The sequence below is a fragment of the Rhopilema esculentum genome, chromosome 15 (assembly GCF_057945365.1).
Source record: "Rhopilema esculentum isolate cy_ngs chromosome 15, ASM5794536v1, whole genome shotgun sequence".
Classification (NCBI taxonomy): Eukaryota; Metazoa; Cnidaria; class Scyphozoa; order Rhizostomeae; family Rhizostomatidae; genus Rhopilema; species Rhopilema esculentum.
In genome coordinates, this window is record NC_142829.1 from 8127922 (window position 1) to 8142796 (window position 14875).

Here is a 14875-nt window from a genome sequence, read left to right on the forward strand (position 1 = left end):
TTTTTCAAATTCAAAGAAAAAAAGAGATACATGTATATTATGACCAGATAAGATAATGCATTGTTTGAGAAAAGCTTTTGGATATTCTACAGAATTGGACAACAAGATTTAAGCTGTAAAAACACGAACTTACTGATAAAAATATCTGCTTTGTACAAGTGAATGATGGAAACATTATTTTGATATCTTTTTACAATTTTCTTCAACAGATCAATTTATTAGTACGTCCATATTCTTTATAAAATGAGTCCAACTTCTTATCTATCCATGGTTCACTGCATTCCACTGCACATACAAATACAAGTAGTTTGTATCCAGATCTGTGTGTTCTCAGTGTGAGAGAGTTTAGTTGCCCAACTTTTGGGAAGAGGAAATACATTGAGCGGTTGCCCTACAATTAAAGGAAACATATTTTAACACACTCTATTTACATGTATTTATAGACAGGTCACTATTTAGATACATTTTCATAATTAAGAGCAGTAATAGACACTGAGAGTAGCAATGTTGGAAAAAAGAGCCAGCAATGGGGGAAATTTGGGTTTTCATTCGGGGGGGGGGGGGGGGGAGGGGGGTGGGCTTAGACCCACAGTTTCATAGCAAAGAGACAGCACTAATAGGATATTAAAAAAAAGAAGACAAAATTTCTGATGAGAAATTTGAGACCTCAAGACAGCAAGTTTGCAGATTGGTCTGAACATTCACATGGAAATATCAATCGATGTTGATAAAGTTTCTGTTAGATATATTTTACTATGCAACCTTCCAGACATATGCAAAAACGGTTCAAAAAATGAACATCTCTAATGATTTGCAAAAATCATCATGCCTAAATAAAATATGATTCTGCAATAGGTCAATAATTACACAAGAATCCATTGTGTAGCCACTGTGTAAACATTTAGTGACAAAAATTTTAAAATCGTTGTGCAAAAAAGGTCATCTTTTAATTTTGGTGGTTTTGAATGTGTCCACAACAAAGGAAAGGATCCCAAACTATGTAGATAGAAAGGGTTCTTTGTCTCTCTAGTTTTTTTATAGTAAATAAAACTAAACAGAATCAAAACTGAAATTTTATTTCTGTTGAGCCCAAGCCAAAAACATGGCTTTATCAAGCTGCCTCCACACCCAACCTTATAATTCCCCATTTGATTTGAAACTTAAAAAATTAGACTTAAAAATGGCTTTGAAAAAAGCAAACATTTGAGTATACTAAAGCTTTTCGTCTGACACTCTTCAGAGTTTAAAAAGTCAGAACATAGATTGAAAACTCTACGCTAGGAAGCGTATATACTCAGTTGTGGATTGAAATAGGCCAATCAGAAATGGGAGCACATGACTGTGGAGGCTTCCCAGTCAGTGCTGCTTGCCTATTGAGAACATTCTTAATTGATCACCGAAAGATTTTTTGGAAATTAGACTTCTACATTATGTTCTAAGATTTTTCAATTAGGTGAATCACATGGGCCATTCTTCTGGAAATATATTTTCTGCTGTCCTTTGATCATGAAAGTTCTCATGAAAGTGAACATTTATAATCTCAGGAAAGTTCTACTAAAAGTACCAAGTATGCTATGTTGCTACTTGTCCGTGATCATGATACATGTCAATTGTGCAAAAAAGAAAACTTGCTTAGTATAATTTCCTCAGTAAGTCTGAACTAAAGATTGATTCAATAAACGATTTTTATTTGTGAGACAGATAAGAGAAAGTCTTTTGGTGAATGAGACAATCCTTTGTCCTGCGCATGCACCTTGACGACAGGACAGAGGACTGCCTTACACATTTGAAGATTTTTCTCGCTCGTCTCCCTCAACAAATTTAATAGGAAAATTACAGCCGCCCATAGTATCTTTATAAGCCTGAGCAGTCACGTTAAACAATGCTGGAAACATTTGAATACGCTAAAAAATTGTTAAAATATTTACTGTTTTTTTAAAAGGATTATGCAAAATAAATACCTCTACAACAGGAATTTGGTGTTCTTTATTCAGTATCACAGTTTCAACTCCATTATCCTTCTGGCGATCCATGTGCAAAAATATATGTCCGGACTGAGTGAACTGAGCACAAGCACATAGCAGTATCACTGTTATCCCTAATGATCAAAATGTAAATATTATTCACAATTTAATTACATCAAATAACAATGTTAGACGCACAATTGAACTTATCATACTAAAAAGAATCTCTAACCCGATGTGTACTATCGGATACGATACTGTTTGGATCCGATCGTGTGTGAACAGGGCTTTAATCTCAATATCAAGAATTATACAAATATCAATTTACAATACGATACGATACGATACTGTTTGGATCCGATCCTGTGTAAACAGGGCTTTAATCTCAATATCAAGAATTATACAAATATCAATTTACAATATCAATTTATAAGATATAATATTTATTTATGAGTGAATATACGTCAAAGTTGCGTCGTAAGAGACAATTGAAATGACTGGGTATTATGTACAATCAGGGGTGTAGCGTGCGGGGGAGGGTGTGGGGGGTGTACACCCCCCCAACTTTCAGAGAACTTGTCGGTAGAATTAAATTTATAGCAGAATATTAATGTAACAAGAGAATTTCTGTCGGTAAAATATGGTTTTGCGTTTTCGCGCCACTGTGTACAATTCTAGAAAATGTCATTAAATTAAATTGATTATATCCACTTTTGCTTGCCTCTAAATTAAAGCTCTTATGGCCAGGGCAAAAGTTACGATTGGTTACAAAAATATCATTTTTCCTTCAATGAAATCCACTTCATATGTATATTTTAAGGTTAAAATACTGTTAAGCGATTTATCTGTTTAAGTTTTATCGTTGCTCTTATACCCACGTCTCTTGGGCTCCAAATTCTACGTCCCTTACTGCATTCTTATATATTTGTCTCTTATCGATTCAAACTGTTGATCAGCTAAATTCGAAAGGTACTCAGCACCTGCATGATGACGCAGAGTCGCAACCCCAATTAGAGATGCTCAAAGTGGGGGTATTTAAAAACATAAATTCCCATACACGTTATAGATATTCTGATAGAAGTTACCCCCTCACAACAAAAAGTAAACAATGAAAATGCAAAAAGACACATTGAAAGAACATGTAAAATACCGTCCTGTTCATTACTTAATAAAGACAAACCAATAAAAAGAGCGGCAACGTCAAATTTTTATTTATTCTCATTCCAAAAGCTCAGACCGCAGCGGCAGTTGCAGGATCGAAGGCAGGGTGTCATTAGTGCTTCAAATTGCTTTTGCTATTTCAATCCATTTTGTTGACCTTTATTTTCCACATTATTATTGCCCACAAAGGCATGCCAGCAAAAACTGTATTAACCAATTGATTTTACCAAGTTAGAAGATCAAAAGATTCCATTAATACACTAAGAGTGGAAGGTTTCCTCTTGTCCGTTTGTCATCTGGTGACAGAAATGTTACTCCCAACTCCAAAATACTTATCGACTGGAAATCAGTCGATGCAGGTATCTGTCCGTACTGTAGTGGTCAAAACAAGTACACACATCATTATGCAGTTGAAAAGTCAAACCTGTGTCAATGCACTGATCTATAAAAAAGACTGGATCGAGCTTCTAATGTGACCAGAGTGCCGCCATCCGAAAAGAGGGCCCTAGAACAGCCCATGCGAGGAGACGGCCTTCTATGTCACCCCTAGCAATGTTTTCAAATACTCTGGCCTTGTTCTTTCTCAGCAATCATACGCACAGCATTAGAGCTCTCGCGTATCCATATCGTTGAAGTATTGGTTTTGAGGAATGGCTTCCCGCTATCGATTGGGGCCCTCTTCCTTTTGAAATTGAACGGGCTCCAAACTTTGGTGTTTCAAGACAATAGGAAGCTCGATCCAGTCTTTCTATAGATCAGTGTGTCAATGATGTATAATTGCTATCAGAAACTGCCCAGCTGAAAAAAGCGGGGGTTCTAATAGCTGTTACTAAACCCACTTCAACTGTGAATTAAACTTGTATATAAGTTATATAACAATGTCCCAAATCGTGACATTAAGAAAGAGCAAATAATCTGTTGCTTTAAATCGTGTCAACCTCAATCACATTTTACAAAATCCTTAACCTCACCCTAGTGCACGTCGTTTATGGAAATCCTCTTACATAATCCTGATTACATCTAGTATTGTAAAATAGTTAAGTCTCAATTTTACTAAGCGAGACAATACAATAAAATCACAAACCTTTCTCTCCAGCATTCTGTTGGCAGTTAAAATACAGCTCTGTGATGGTTTTTTCTCCAGGTGAAATAATTCTACACAATTGGTGTGGGTGCAGTTGTGCACCATTTGTCTCCAAAGTTAGTTTCAGCATAGTCTCTGCGGTGCTCACCAACAGCCGGTTATATTTTTCAATCATTTTCTTTATCGAAATATGTTTATAGTCCGGAGAAAATTCATAAACGTCTTTTGGGTTCGACTTCGGAATCAATTTTGCATCAGCACCATAGCTTAACAAAATGCTTATTATGTCTTCATGTCCTTTCCGACAGGCCTGGCAAAAAAGGAAAATAAGTTTTGCCTATATCATGAATGATCGATTTCATGAGTGCATATTACACAAAATATGTTAGATAAAAGCTGTACTGAGGTGAGATTTAATACTTTCTAATGTCTGAGAAACAAGGAACTGCCTCAAGTTAACCTTTTATTGCAACTGGTAAAGAAACAATAAAGAATCATATAATTTTTACTTTCTTAAAAAGATGGTATGGAAGGGTAGTGGAACAGCATACTTCTCTGTAAACAATATATTTTAAGTCCAACTAATTATAAAAAAACCCTGAAATATAAATAGATAGGAATAGCATAAACGCTATAGAGACAGCAGTCTATTCATTATTATACAAGAATGAAGAGTAAATAGTAGTATCTTTGATGATTGAATCTTAAATTGTTGCAGAGCTTTATACTTCAATTCCAACCATATCAGAAATCCCACATCTAAAATAAGTGCAGTCTCTGCTTACCAAAATAAGCGCAGTTTCTTCATTGTGCTGTTGAGCGTTGATATTGGCTCCTGCTCTCAAAAGTATGATTACAAAGCCAGCTTTTCCCTGTAAATATGAAAAAGCGAATGGCAAGATAAGAGACCGTAAGAAAGAAAGGAGTGACAGACCTTTTCTACGCTGATTAATGCCAAAAAGGTATATCAAAACCATTTAATTAGGTGGAAAACACATCTGAAAATAACAGGTATATGAAAATTTTCAAAGAATGCAGAGTTCTTATTTGTATCAATTGTCATCGCAATGAAAATTTTATATAGAGTATAAGTAGCTCAGTCTTAACCAATCAACGTACAAGGTGCTTTGTCTGACCAATCAATGTCTGGATTCTTGTCCGCATTGCAGGAGCAGTTTTGGCATTCCAGCACGCAGCTGCAATGTTTATGGACAAAGTGCCTTTAAGAGATTTTTGGGAACAAAGTGCCTGCAGATTTAAAGTGGGTTCACTTTTGAAATATACAGTGCAAGTGCCACTGGTATATGCCACCAAATATAAATGCAACCGGTAAGAAGGGGTATACAGAGTGACTGCCATTCAGACACCGTTGAATAGCTTGCTGAGATCCAAGCAAAGCACAGCAAACCAACTACTTACATGTTCAACGGCTAACATCAGCGCCGTTTTTCCATTCTCTGCCTTGTAGTTAACACTGGCTCCAAGAGCAAGCAATTTTGTAGCTACATCGTATTCGTCACTTTCGATGGCTTTCCACAATAGTGTTCCTTTGGTTTCTATATCCCAGTAATCAGCATCCATTCCCCAAGCTACAGCACCGAGAATTTGCTCCCAGTCACCGGCACGTACAGCTTTCACAAAAGTGTCTTAAAAAAGAAAACTTTATTCAAACACATTGAAAAAGATTCTGAGGGAAAAATCTGAAATTTGAAAAGTTTGCGCCAAAAGTTAAATACCACGATGAAAAGCAAAGAAAACAATGCAGGACTAGGGCGTGGTTCTTTAATTCATTTTTCCTAATTGCCATCATTAAGGTCTTAGACCATATAACTATGTTTTCAGGGTTCTGTCGCTTTAGAAGTACAGTAAGGATAAGGCCTAAGAATATTTGGATCAAAATATGGCCTGCTGTCAATACTTTATTGTATGACCACTTAGTTAGGATGTCTTCTCTGCAAAACTACAAAGCAAACTATGGCAATGATTTTTGGTAAAGAATTCTTGTGACAAAGAAATTACTATGCAACATGTTTGCAACACGGATCCGTTCACTCAAAAGGAATATTACATAATTAACGTTTCTCAATTCTTTGCTAAAGTATATATATACATCGAGAAGGCTTTGGGAATTAAATCCCACTGAGAAACTACATTCCTGTGACTTGACCTAACTTCATAGGCAAAAAGCTATGCAAAATTTAAAATTTCTTATCTTTAGCATTCTGTATTTCTATTTCCGTGAAAATGGTGCAAAGATTAAAAGTACAATGTTTATCTGATACAAAATGTCCCTTGCACTGCTATATACAATTTTTTTCAGTCATTCAATGCTGTAGGATTGAGCAATATCAGCACTGAATAATACTTAAAAATCTGTCGATTATATTTACGTAATGCAGTGGACTGGTTCTACAAACTGCAAGCCAACCTCAAGTAAAGCAATAAATGTGCTACAAATAATTGTATAAAACCCTTTGGATCTAGGTATCAACATGGTATCAACGGTTTTCGTTTACAAACATACATTCCAATGTGAGAAAACAAAATGTCTGTCAAAGATAACATCAATAAACGTAGATCTTAAGTTCAGTAAGACAAGAGGAGTTCTATATACATAGAGGAGTCCTAAGAGAAGCCCTATGAATATTGGAAACATGTATGTTACTGGGGACGTGTGTACGAGCGAACAACACGATAGGTTGGTTGGTTAGTTTCTCCTATGTGGCTTCAACTTCCCCAATGATCTTTACTCAAAGAACATTTGTGTAAAGTTGCTTCGTAGCTCTTATTCTACGCAGCACCATCTTGCATTCTCCCCATGCCCCCGAATTATAACACGTTTAAACAAAGCGTGGTTTTAACCACATAAAAAAAGAAGTTTGAACAATTTTATAGCGGTACAAAATTTGAAAATGGCTATGAAAAAAGCACTCATTTTACAACATACTAAAAGCATTTTATTCAGACACTCCTCAGAGCATAGAACGTCAGAATAAGGGTCCGAAAGTAGAAGATGGAAAATATATACCCAGTTGTGGATATATCCAAAATTGGCCTATTTCGATACAGGCCACGCTTTAAAGTACCAATTTTAAAGCCATTGATAAAACACGGACTCGAATAAACACCCTTCACAACTTTACTGAAGCATTCTAATCACTAGGCCTCCTCTAGGATGTGTTGTATTTAACTTTAAACATAATCAGCTAAACTCACAAAAAGCTGTTACCTTGGCTCGTCTGAACAGGATAAACGTCATTAGCAGAGATTGACTGGAAAAATTCATTGTCATCGTCATTGTCACTTGGAAACTACAAAAATAAAAGCAACCAAACTTTTCCTTCTTAAAGTTCTCGCAACAATATACCCTCAAAATCAATTTATCAGATCTTCTTGATTCCACTATGCAAATTTTGGTAAAAACTCATACCATTGTTATCAGATTAGATATGATGACCAAGATCTAAAGATATTTCTGTTAGTCTAATCAGGAAAAAAACTCTAGAATTTCAATATACATAAAAACCAGTTTCATTCTTCACTTTGTTATAAATTTTAAATGCCTCATAACTGTTATATAAAAATTCACTCTTCCAATAATAACTTTCAGTCTTACAACTAACAACTAAAACTTATTTGCTAAAATATAGGCTGTCTAGTGATTAAGCAGTTAAGGCTACGATACTCTGCATAAAACCATCTTTCAGTCAAATACCTTTTCAGAATCAATTTCAAACCTTTTATCAGATATCTACAGAGAGATTTAATCACATACCAGTCCTCGCTCATCAACATGGAATTCATCAAAATCAAAGATATCGTTTGCTTCACCCAATTTCTTTGTGTTTTCATTTTCGATTGCCTGCAGTAAGCAAATCAAGTAACATCAAATAAATTCACAGCCTTAAGCATCTATTTCAAGAAAAAAGGACCAAAAATGAGTTAAAAAGGACCAAAAAGGACCAAAAAGGAGCAAAAAGAAGCAGAAAGAAGCAAAAAGAAGCAAAAAGAAGCAAAAATAAGCAAAGAGGAACAAAAGCTACAATATGCTTCATCAACAAAAGTAAGCTTAACATTATTAAACTGAACTTGACAAAAATCGGACTGTTAGATAACATTTTGGTTGATAAGTGATAAATATACTTTCTATGGTTGTTGGCAGTTGCAACCGAGGGCTTTTGGAAAATTGAAGTTAGCATTGACTAAAGTTCATACGTAATTAGTAAAAAGGTTATACTAGCTATATAGTACATAAAATATATTATATACTATATAATATAATAATGGTATATTGTCATATACTGTCTTTTATATAAGAAATTATTTAAAACAGCTTCATAATTTTAAACAACAAACGTCGCTCTTTTAGCTTTCCAGAGGATTATATAGAACATCTTTTAAAATAAATGAAAAGACACGGTCTTCAGTGAACTTTTCTGAAAATTTCTCCAAAATCTTTAACAACAAGCAAGTTCAATATTCTCACCTTTTTCTGTTCCAGATTTTCTTTGGCCTCCTCTTTTTTGTCACCTTTGTCATCAATTGACTTCATCATGTCACTACGTCCGAGGATACCACCAAGAATATCATCCTTAGTTGGAACAAACGCTTCTTTACTAGGCTGCTTTTGGTACGCATATCTCGCCTTTTTAGACGGATCAATTGAAACCTTCTTCTTTTGATCAGCGTCATCTATTCCTTTTTTAGATCCAATTTTCGGTTTTATGCTTTGCTCATTTGATGCAACTGACTTCACTTTTGTAAATTCAAACAAATTTCCTTCATTCATAGATGGACTCTTTACCTTCGTCATCGTTCCCTTAACTTCACCTTTCTTCTCAGGGCGTAAAGACTTCTCTTTATTCACTGTTAAACTACTGTTTCTTTTACCACCTTTCCCTGAATTTTCGTAATCATTAGTTTTGTTTTTCTCACCAGTTTCGTTTTGTGACTGCTGCTTATTCTTATCTGTTTTGCTTTCCTTTGAATCTACAGACATGCGTGTTTGTTCCTCTTTTTGTTCATTGGGCAACTGTGGTTTCTTATCAGCAATACCATCTAGAGGGGAAGTTCCTTTTCCAGCAATATCATTATTAAGGTCAACATTTTCACTTATATTTGTAGGCGCAGCTTCAGGTTTATTGTTTGTCGCAGCATCAGCGATACCTCGATTCCTGTCTTCAGCATTTGCAGGAATACCAGCCGGATTTGTCAAATCAGTGTTTCCATTAAACCTTTCCCCCATGTCCTCGCCTTGCAACTCACCACAACTTTTCTCGTCCTCTACTAGGCTTTGATTCGTTTCAGTTTTAAGGCGTTCTTCTTTATAAAAAGGTGCTTTCTCATCTCTAAGATTGTCATCTTTTCCAGTAGATGTATGCTCAGAACTATCACTGTCCGATGCTGCAGCATGTACTTTGTTTCGAGGTTTTTCTTCTCTTCCAAATTTTGCTTCAAAGATAACCTTAATTTTTTCCAAGTCAAGATTAAATTTATCAAGCGAAAGGTTCATTCTATTTCTCTGCTTTTGTTTTTCTATTGAAGACGTAACCGTAGAACTGCTTGCATCCACGATACTACTGGTGATACCGGATTCCTTCTCTTTATTTTCTCGTTTCTGTTCTTTTTCATTACTAGCAGTTGCTGAATTATCACTTTCTTTATTTTCACCATCTTTCATATCCTGTTTTGTAAAAGTTTCATTCAATTTCAAGTCAGAATTCTCAATTGTTTCATCCGGAGCTGTTTTTTTACTTTGAGCATTCAGATTACTTGGTTCCGGTTTACTTTTGGAAGCAAATGCTTTGCTCTCGGTTTTCATTTGTTTTATATTAACGTCCAGGTTCTTAATTCGCTTCATAAGATCTGATTCAACGAATAAATTCTGACCAGAAGGTATACTATCTTTTTTCGGTCCAATCTGATTTTGTTTCGAACCAGCCTGATTTTCTTTTAAAAGATCTGAATCAACCAATAAAGTCCGACCAGAAGTTATAATATCTTTTTTCGGTCCAACCTGATCTTTTTTCGGATCAACCTGAGTTTCTTTCAGTCCGACTTGACCCTCTTTCATTCCCCCTTGATCATGATCAGACAAAACCGGCTCTAGATTTGATGCCGACAATAACCTTTTTTCTGCCTCGACTCCCTTATGATTTTGACGTGGTTCTTGATCTAATGTTACTCCTCCCTTCTTCTGCAAAGTGCTATCTTGAGCGTTTAATTCTTCCTTGGGACTGCTTGTATCCATTTGGTCCATTCTGGAATACAAATTTACCTTTGCAAAAGGATTGCTAACTGGCTTAAGAACTGGCTTTGATGACGTCACTTCGAGGCTGGTAAGCGGCGAACTTTCGACAGACCTTTTGGCGGGAGAAATCCCCTTCGTAGTGTCCTTAACTTTCTCTGGAGTTAGCCTAAGCTTCTCATCCCACTCCCTAATATCTTCTTGTAAGATATTAGAAATTGTATTGAAGGATGCAGGCCGATGCTTTTCTGGTAGAAGAAATTTGCTCTGACCATGAACATTGGTGCAGTCAACGACAGGCTGGCTCTCTGCTTCTTTGTGGCTTACTTTGGCCATAACATCAGACAGCTTACCACCTCTCCTTGCCAATGATTCCTTGGCAGAATTTTCAAGGCCATAATGCCTTTGAGGTGTTTTCCCTCTTTTCAACTTATCTTTAGGACTTGGCGTATATTTATTTTTACTTCCAGGAGACTTACCTTTGGAATTAAGTCGCATCTCTTGCCATTTTGCAATGAGCTGACGTGCTCTCCTATCTTTTTCGTCCTCTTCACTTTCAGAGCTACTCGATGAAGGAAATGTTGAAAAAACAGATGTGTCATCTTTAGCTCTACCCTTTGCTACATCATCGTTATCTGAATCACCAATAATGAATTCTGTTTTAACCTGCATACCACCACTGGTCTCACTCTTATTTGAGTGCCCGAATGACTTGATAGACCATGCATCAGCTTGTGGCTTTGTGTTTTTTCGTGCCTCTATTGATGATTGTAACTGTGTAGATTTCTGTGAGGATGAAGGTTGCGAATTGTCTACCATATCATGTCTGGTTGCACCAAGTAATGGTGGTCTTTCACTTGATCTATTCTGCAACCATTGTTCACTTTGAGAGGCCACCTTTTCTTTAGTCTGTTGTTAGGAAGCGAAACTATTAGATGCAGGGAATTATTTAGATGCTTGAGTTTCATGACCAACAAAGATAAGTATGATGGCATGAAATAGCAGAAACATTGCATACTGAAGCACTTTTCGCCCGAAACTCTTCTCAGAGCATAAACGTCAGGAAATGACCAAACGTAAGCAGAAATGTTTATTCAGGTGTATCCAATTACTTATATCTACCCCTGGATATAAAAGATCTGCTTATTTCATGCCATCTTCAGATTTTGCTCTACCAAAAAAGATAAGTACCTCTTTGAGCTGAGAGTATCGAAGCATAAAGCAAGAAAAAGTAAAATTGTACAAGATGTGGCCTGGCAAATTTACAAAAAGTGATTTACTTCACCATGAGAGAAGCGACATATAATAAAGGTATAGAGCAAAAAAGACTTTGTTTTTGGTAATGGCATAATTGGTTCAGGCTGAAGATTCCATGAAAAGCAGATGAAATGTACATTAATGAAAACCTTCTATCTTCCTTGATTACACATTCAACTTTATAGCAACAATTTAAGATCTACACGTATATAATCTTCACTTTGAATGAATACTACCTGTACCTGACACAGAAAGGATAACGAAAAAGACAACACACAACAAAAACTTTCTCTCTTCCTAACAGTCTGTTATAGACTTATCAATTCAAATTAATGAAAATGAATCAATTTGTTACAAGGTAAAATACATCTCCATAAGCAAGCTTTTTCTCACCAGAAGAGGTGGCTCCTTAACATAATATTCCCAAATACTTTGGTATATATAAAAACAATCAAACCTCTTTTGCCTCAGCCAACTGTCGCTTTCTCTCCTTTCTCAATGCTTTCCTATGTTCACTTCTCTCATCCCGCTCCTTCCAATAATTATCTACAAGCTCTTGACATGTTAATAAGTTTTCGCTTGGTTCCCAAGTATCATCTGCAGAGGTGTACCCTTTCCAGTGAACCAAATAATATAAATAGTTGTCCTAAATTGACGAGAAAACACATGCTTTAATGTTGTCTTCAAGACGAAGTTTTGTTATTCAATGAATGAAAAAGAAGCAGACAAAGTTATCATCAGTGCCAGAGGTACAATACACATCACCTATTCATACATGTTTTGTTAAAGTCATACACAAAAATTCATATCAAACCATGCAATGAACATGGAGCAGCTTAGAGTTGACACCATCGTCTAGACAAGAAATTTCACCCTTAAAAATCTAGAATTGGTTTTTGAGCTACTGAGTGCCTACCAACTTTCAAAAATAGCTTTAATTTGCATTATACAGTAAAAGTACTATAATATTAATCTTTACACAACTAACATCAACACTGTGATAAAGCCAACACTATTTAACAACTGATGTGTGATTGTCAATTTATAATTATATCTTCCAATTGTAGCACCTAGGGCAGTCATTAGTTATTGTGCTCAAACAGGGGGCTCAGACCCCATTTGCTGACAAAGTAGGTGAGGCAACCTTTATTTGTCAACAAGTTTGAAAACTTGCCCACAAAACTCTCCAGATGGCAAAAAACTCCTCTTTTTTGGAGCAGAATTTTTTAAAAGGGAGGGGGTCACATCTTCAAGTGCCTGCCAAAGCAACACCCATGTTTTAGCGTAAAAACACTTTACTGTCTTTGTTTCCATATTAACAAAAACAAACCACCCAAATTGGTATCATTCAATTGCAAAAATTACTCAGTAAAGCAATTAAAATATTGTGCTATAAATTTTGTGCTATAAAGTCTCTAAACTGATTCACTATGTTTTGCATGGTGAATAACTAATAAATAATGTGAATACTTCACAAAGGTCATATAAGATTGTAATTATTGTCTCTAATTTGTATGTAAATCTCATTTTCAAGGTGTCCAAGATTAAAATTTCATGGTGATTTGTTTACGGATATTAGGTTCATGCTTTTATGTGTATTTTTTATACTATTTATTTATGCACATCTTGAAAGAATTCAATAAAGACATTCTTTCTTGCCATAAAAAGTATTTGAAGGTGATCCAATGAAGTGGAAATACTGACCTGGCTTCTAGCATCTAGAATTCTTTCAACCTCAAAAATATCTTCTGGCTGTTCATAAAGAGATCTTTCAGCCATTCTTGATTTCAATTTTGTTCTAAAGAGATCAAGTTGATCATTGATCAAAAGACTGTTGAGTAGGAAGAGAAAGGTATCAGATGACTCTTGTGGTTTTAAGCTTGACAAACTATTGACATAATGAGCATGACAAATGTTTGCATAAAAAGAGCTTAAAGGTAACATTTCCAAGTTTCAGCTTCATGTTTTTTTCAAAATTTTCAAACCATTTGAAAGGTACAATCAATAGTTGCTAGAGAAAAAAGTCAGCTCATGTCTATATGTCACTGTATGGCTGTGTTAGGTTTTATATACTAATCAAAGATTACCTAAACCCTGAAAAAGTGTGCCTTAATGGAACATGACCAAATAGAATTTAAGTCTGCACTGATTAGAACTTATGTCATCATCAATTGTGCAGAGACAGGAATGTGACAGTTGCTAAAAGTAATGTGTGATAGCTTCAAGAGCTGCTACAAATAGCTAAGTCTGGATATAGGTACAGTCGTTGTAAAGCAGCATAGAAGCTAGCAATAAACTGGTCTGCAGTGTAAAACCATATTAACATTCCTTTCAGCCATATAAACCTCTTTTTGCCTCAAATTAGAAAAGTTCAAAGAATTCAAATTTGGGTCTTACATAAATGCTACCTGTATTTATATCAGTATGGTATTTACCTATAGGATTACAGTTTTTTCAAAATGTTGCTTATCAATCCAACAAAATCATTTCTGCCTTGAAGATCTTTTCTGTGTGATTTTTCCTTAGGAAATTGCTTCAACCTTGTGTACTTTGACAACCTTGTCAAGCTACCAATAAAACTAGTTTCTCTGGCTGGCAAATATTGCACAATATTGTCTCAGGCTTGGCGCCAAATACTGGAAAAACATGCCAATGACTGTATAAATTTCACTATTTAGCCTTTTGTCAAAATTACAAAACTTTTCGCCTTTGAATATAATTGCAGGCCTTAATAAGTTATAGACATGGATATAAACATTCATCTGAACTTCAAAACCTTCGTCACCAATTACAGGTAAACCTTATCAAAAATCTGAATGGATAAGCCAATAATATCAGAAATCTTAAAACAAAGAGCACCTCTCCTTGACCTTGGCCTAGCGAGCAAGAGCCCTTTAAAAAAATTACTTTAATAAGTTTAATATTATTGCATTGAATATCGAGCCTCTGTAATTTTTATAATTTTATGTAGTAGAATTTTAAATATATTGACTGAACTTAACTGAAACTGACACAGGAAATGGTTTTTGCCGATAAGGCAATATAACTACACACCACACACAGTAACGAAAGTTGGCGCTTACATCCAAGAAAGCTGATTGATATGCTGTTAGGTGTCCACACTTCAAATATTTCTAACACTTCATATTTCCGTCTATTTTC

The 14875-nt window shown here is 35.4% G+C and overlaps 1 protein-coding gene across 1 annotated transcript; it reads right to left on the reverse strand.

The window, feature by feature from the left end:
• Positions 1-72: 72 nt before the first annotated feature.
• Positions 73-14744, reverse strand: LOC135685386 (uncharacterized). The gene is made up of 11 exons (XM_065201316.2): positions 14726-14744; positions 13418-13511; positions 12171-12359; positions 8696-11365; positions 7985-8071; positions 7439-7520; positions 5629-5855; positions 4995-5081; positions 4210-4519; positions 1962-2098; positions 73-391 (listed from the first exon to the last, which is right to left on the reverse strand). The coding sequence occupies exons 2-11, from the start codon at positions 13490-13492 to the stop codon at positions 203-205; spliced, it is 4053 nt and encodes a 1350-aa protein (XP_065057388.2). The 5' UTR covers positions 13493-13511; positions 14726-14744; the 3' UTR covers positions 73-202.
• Between the last annotated feature and the right edge of the window lie 131 nt (positions 14745-14875).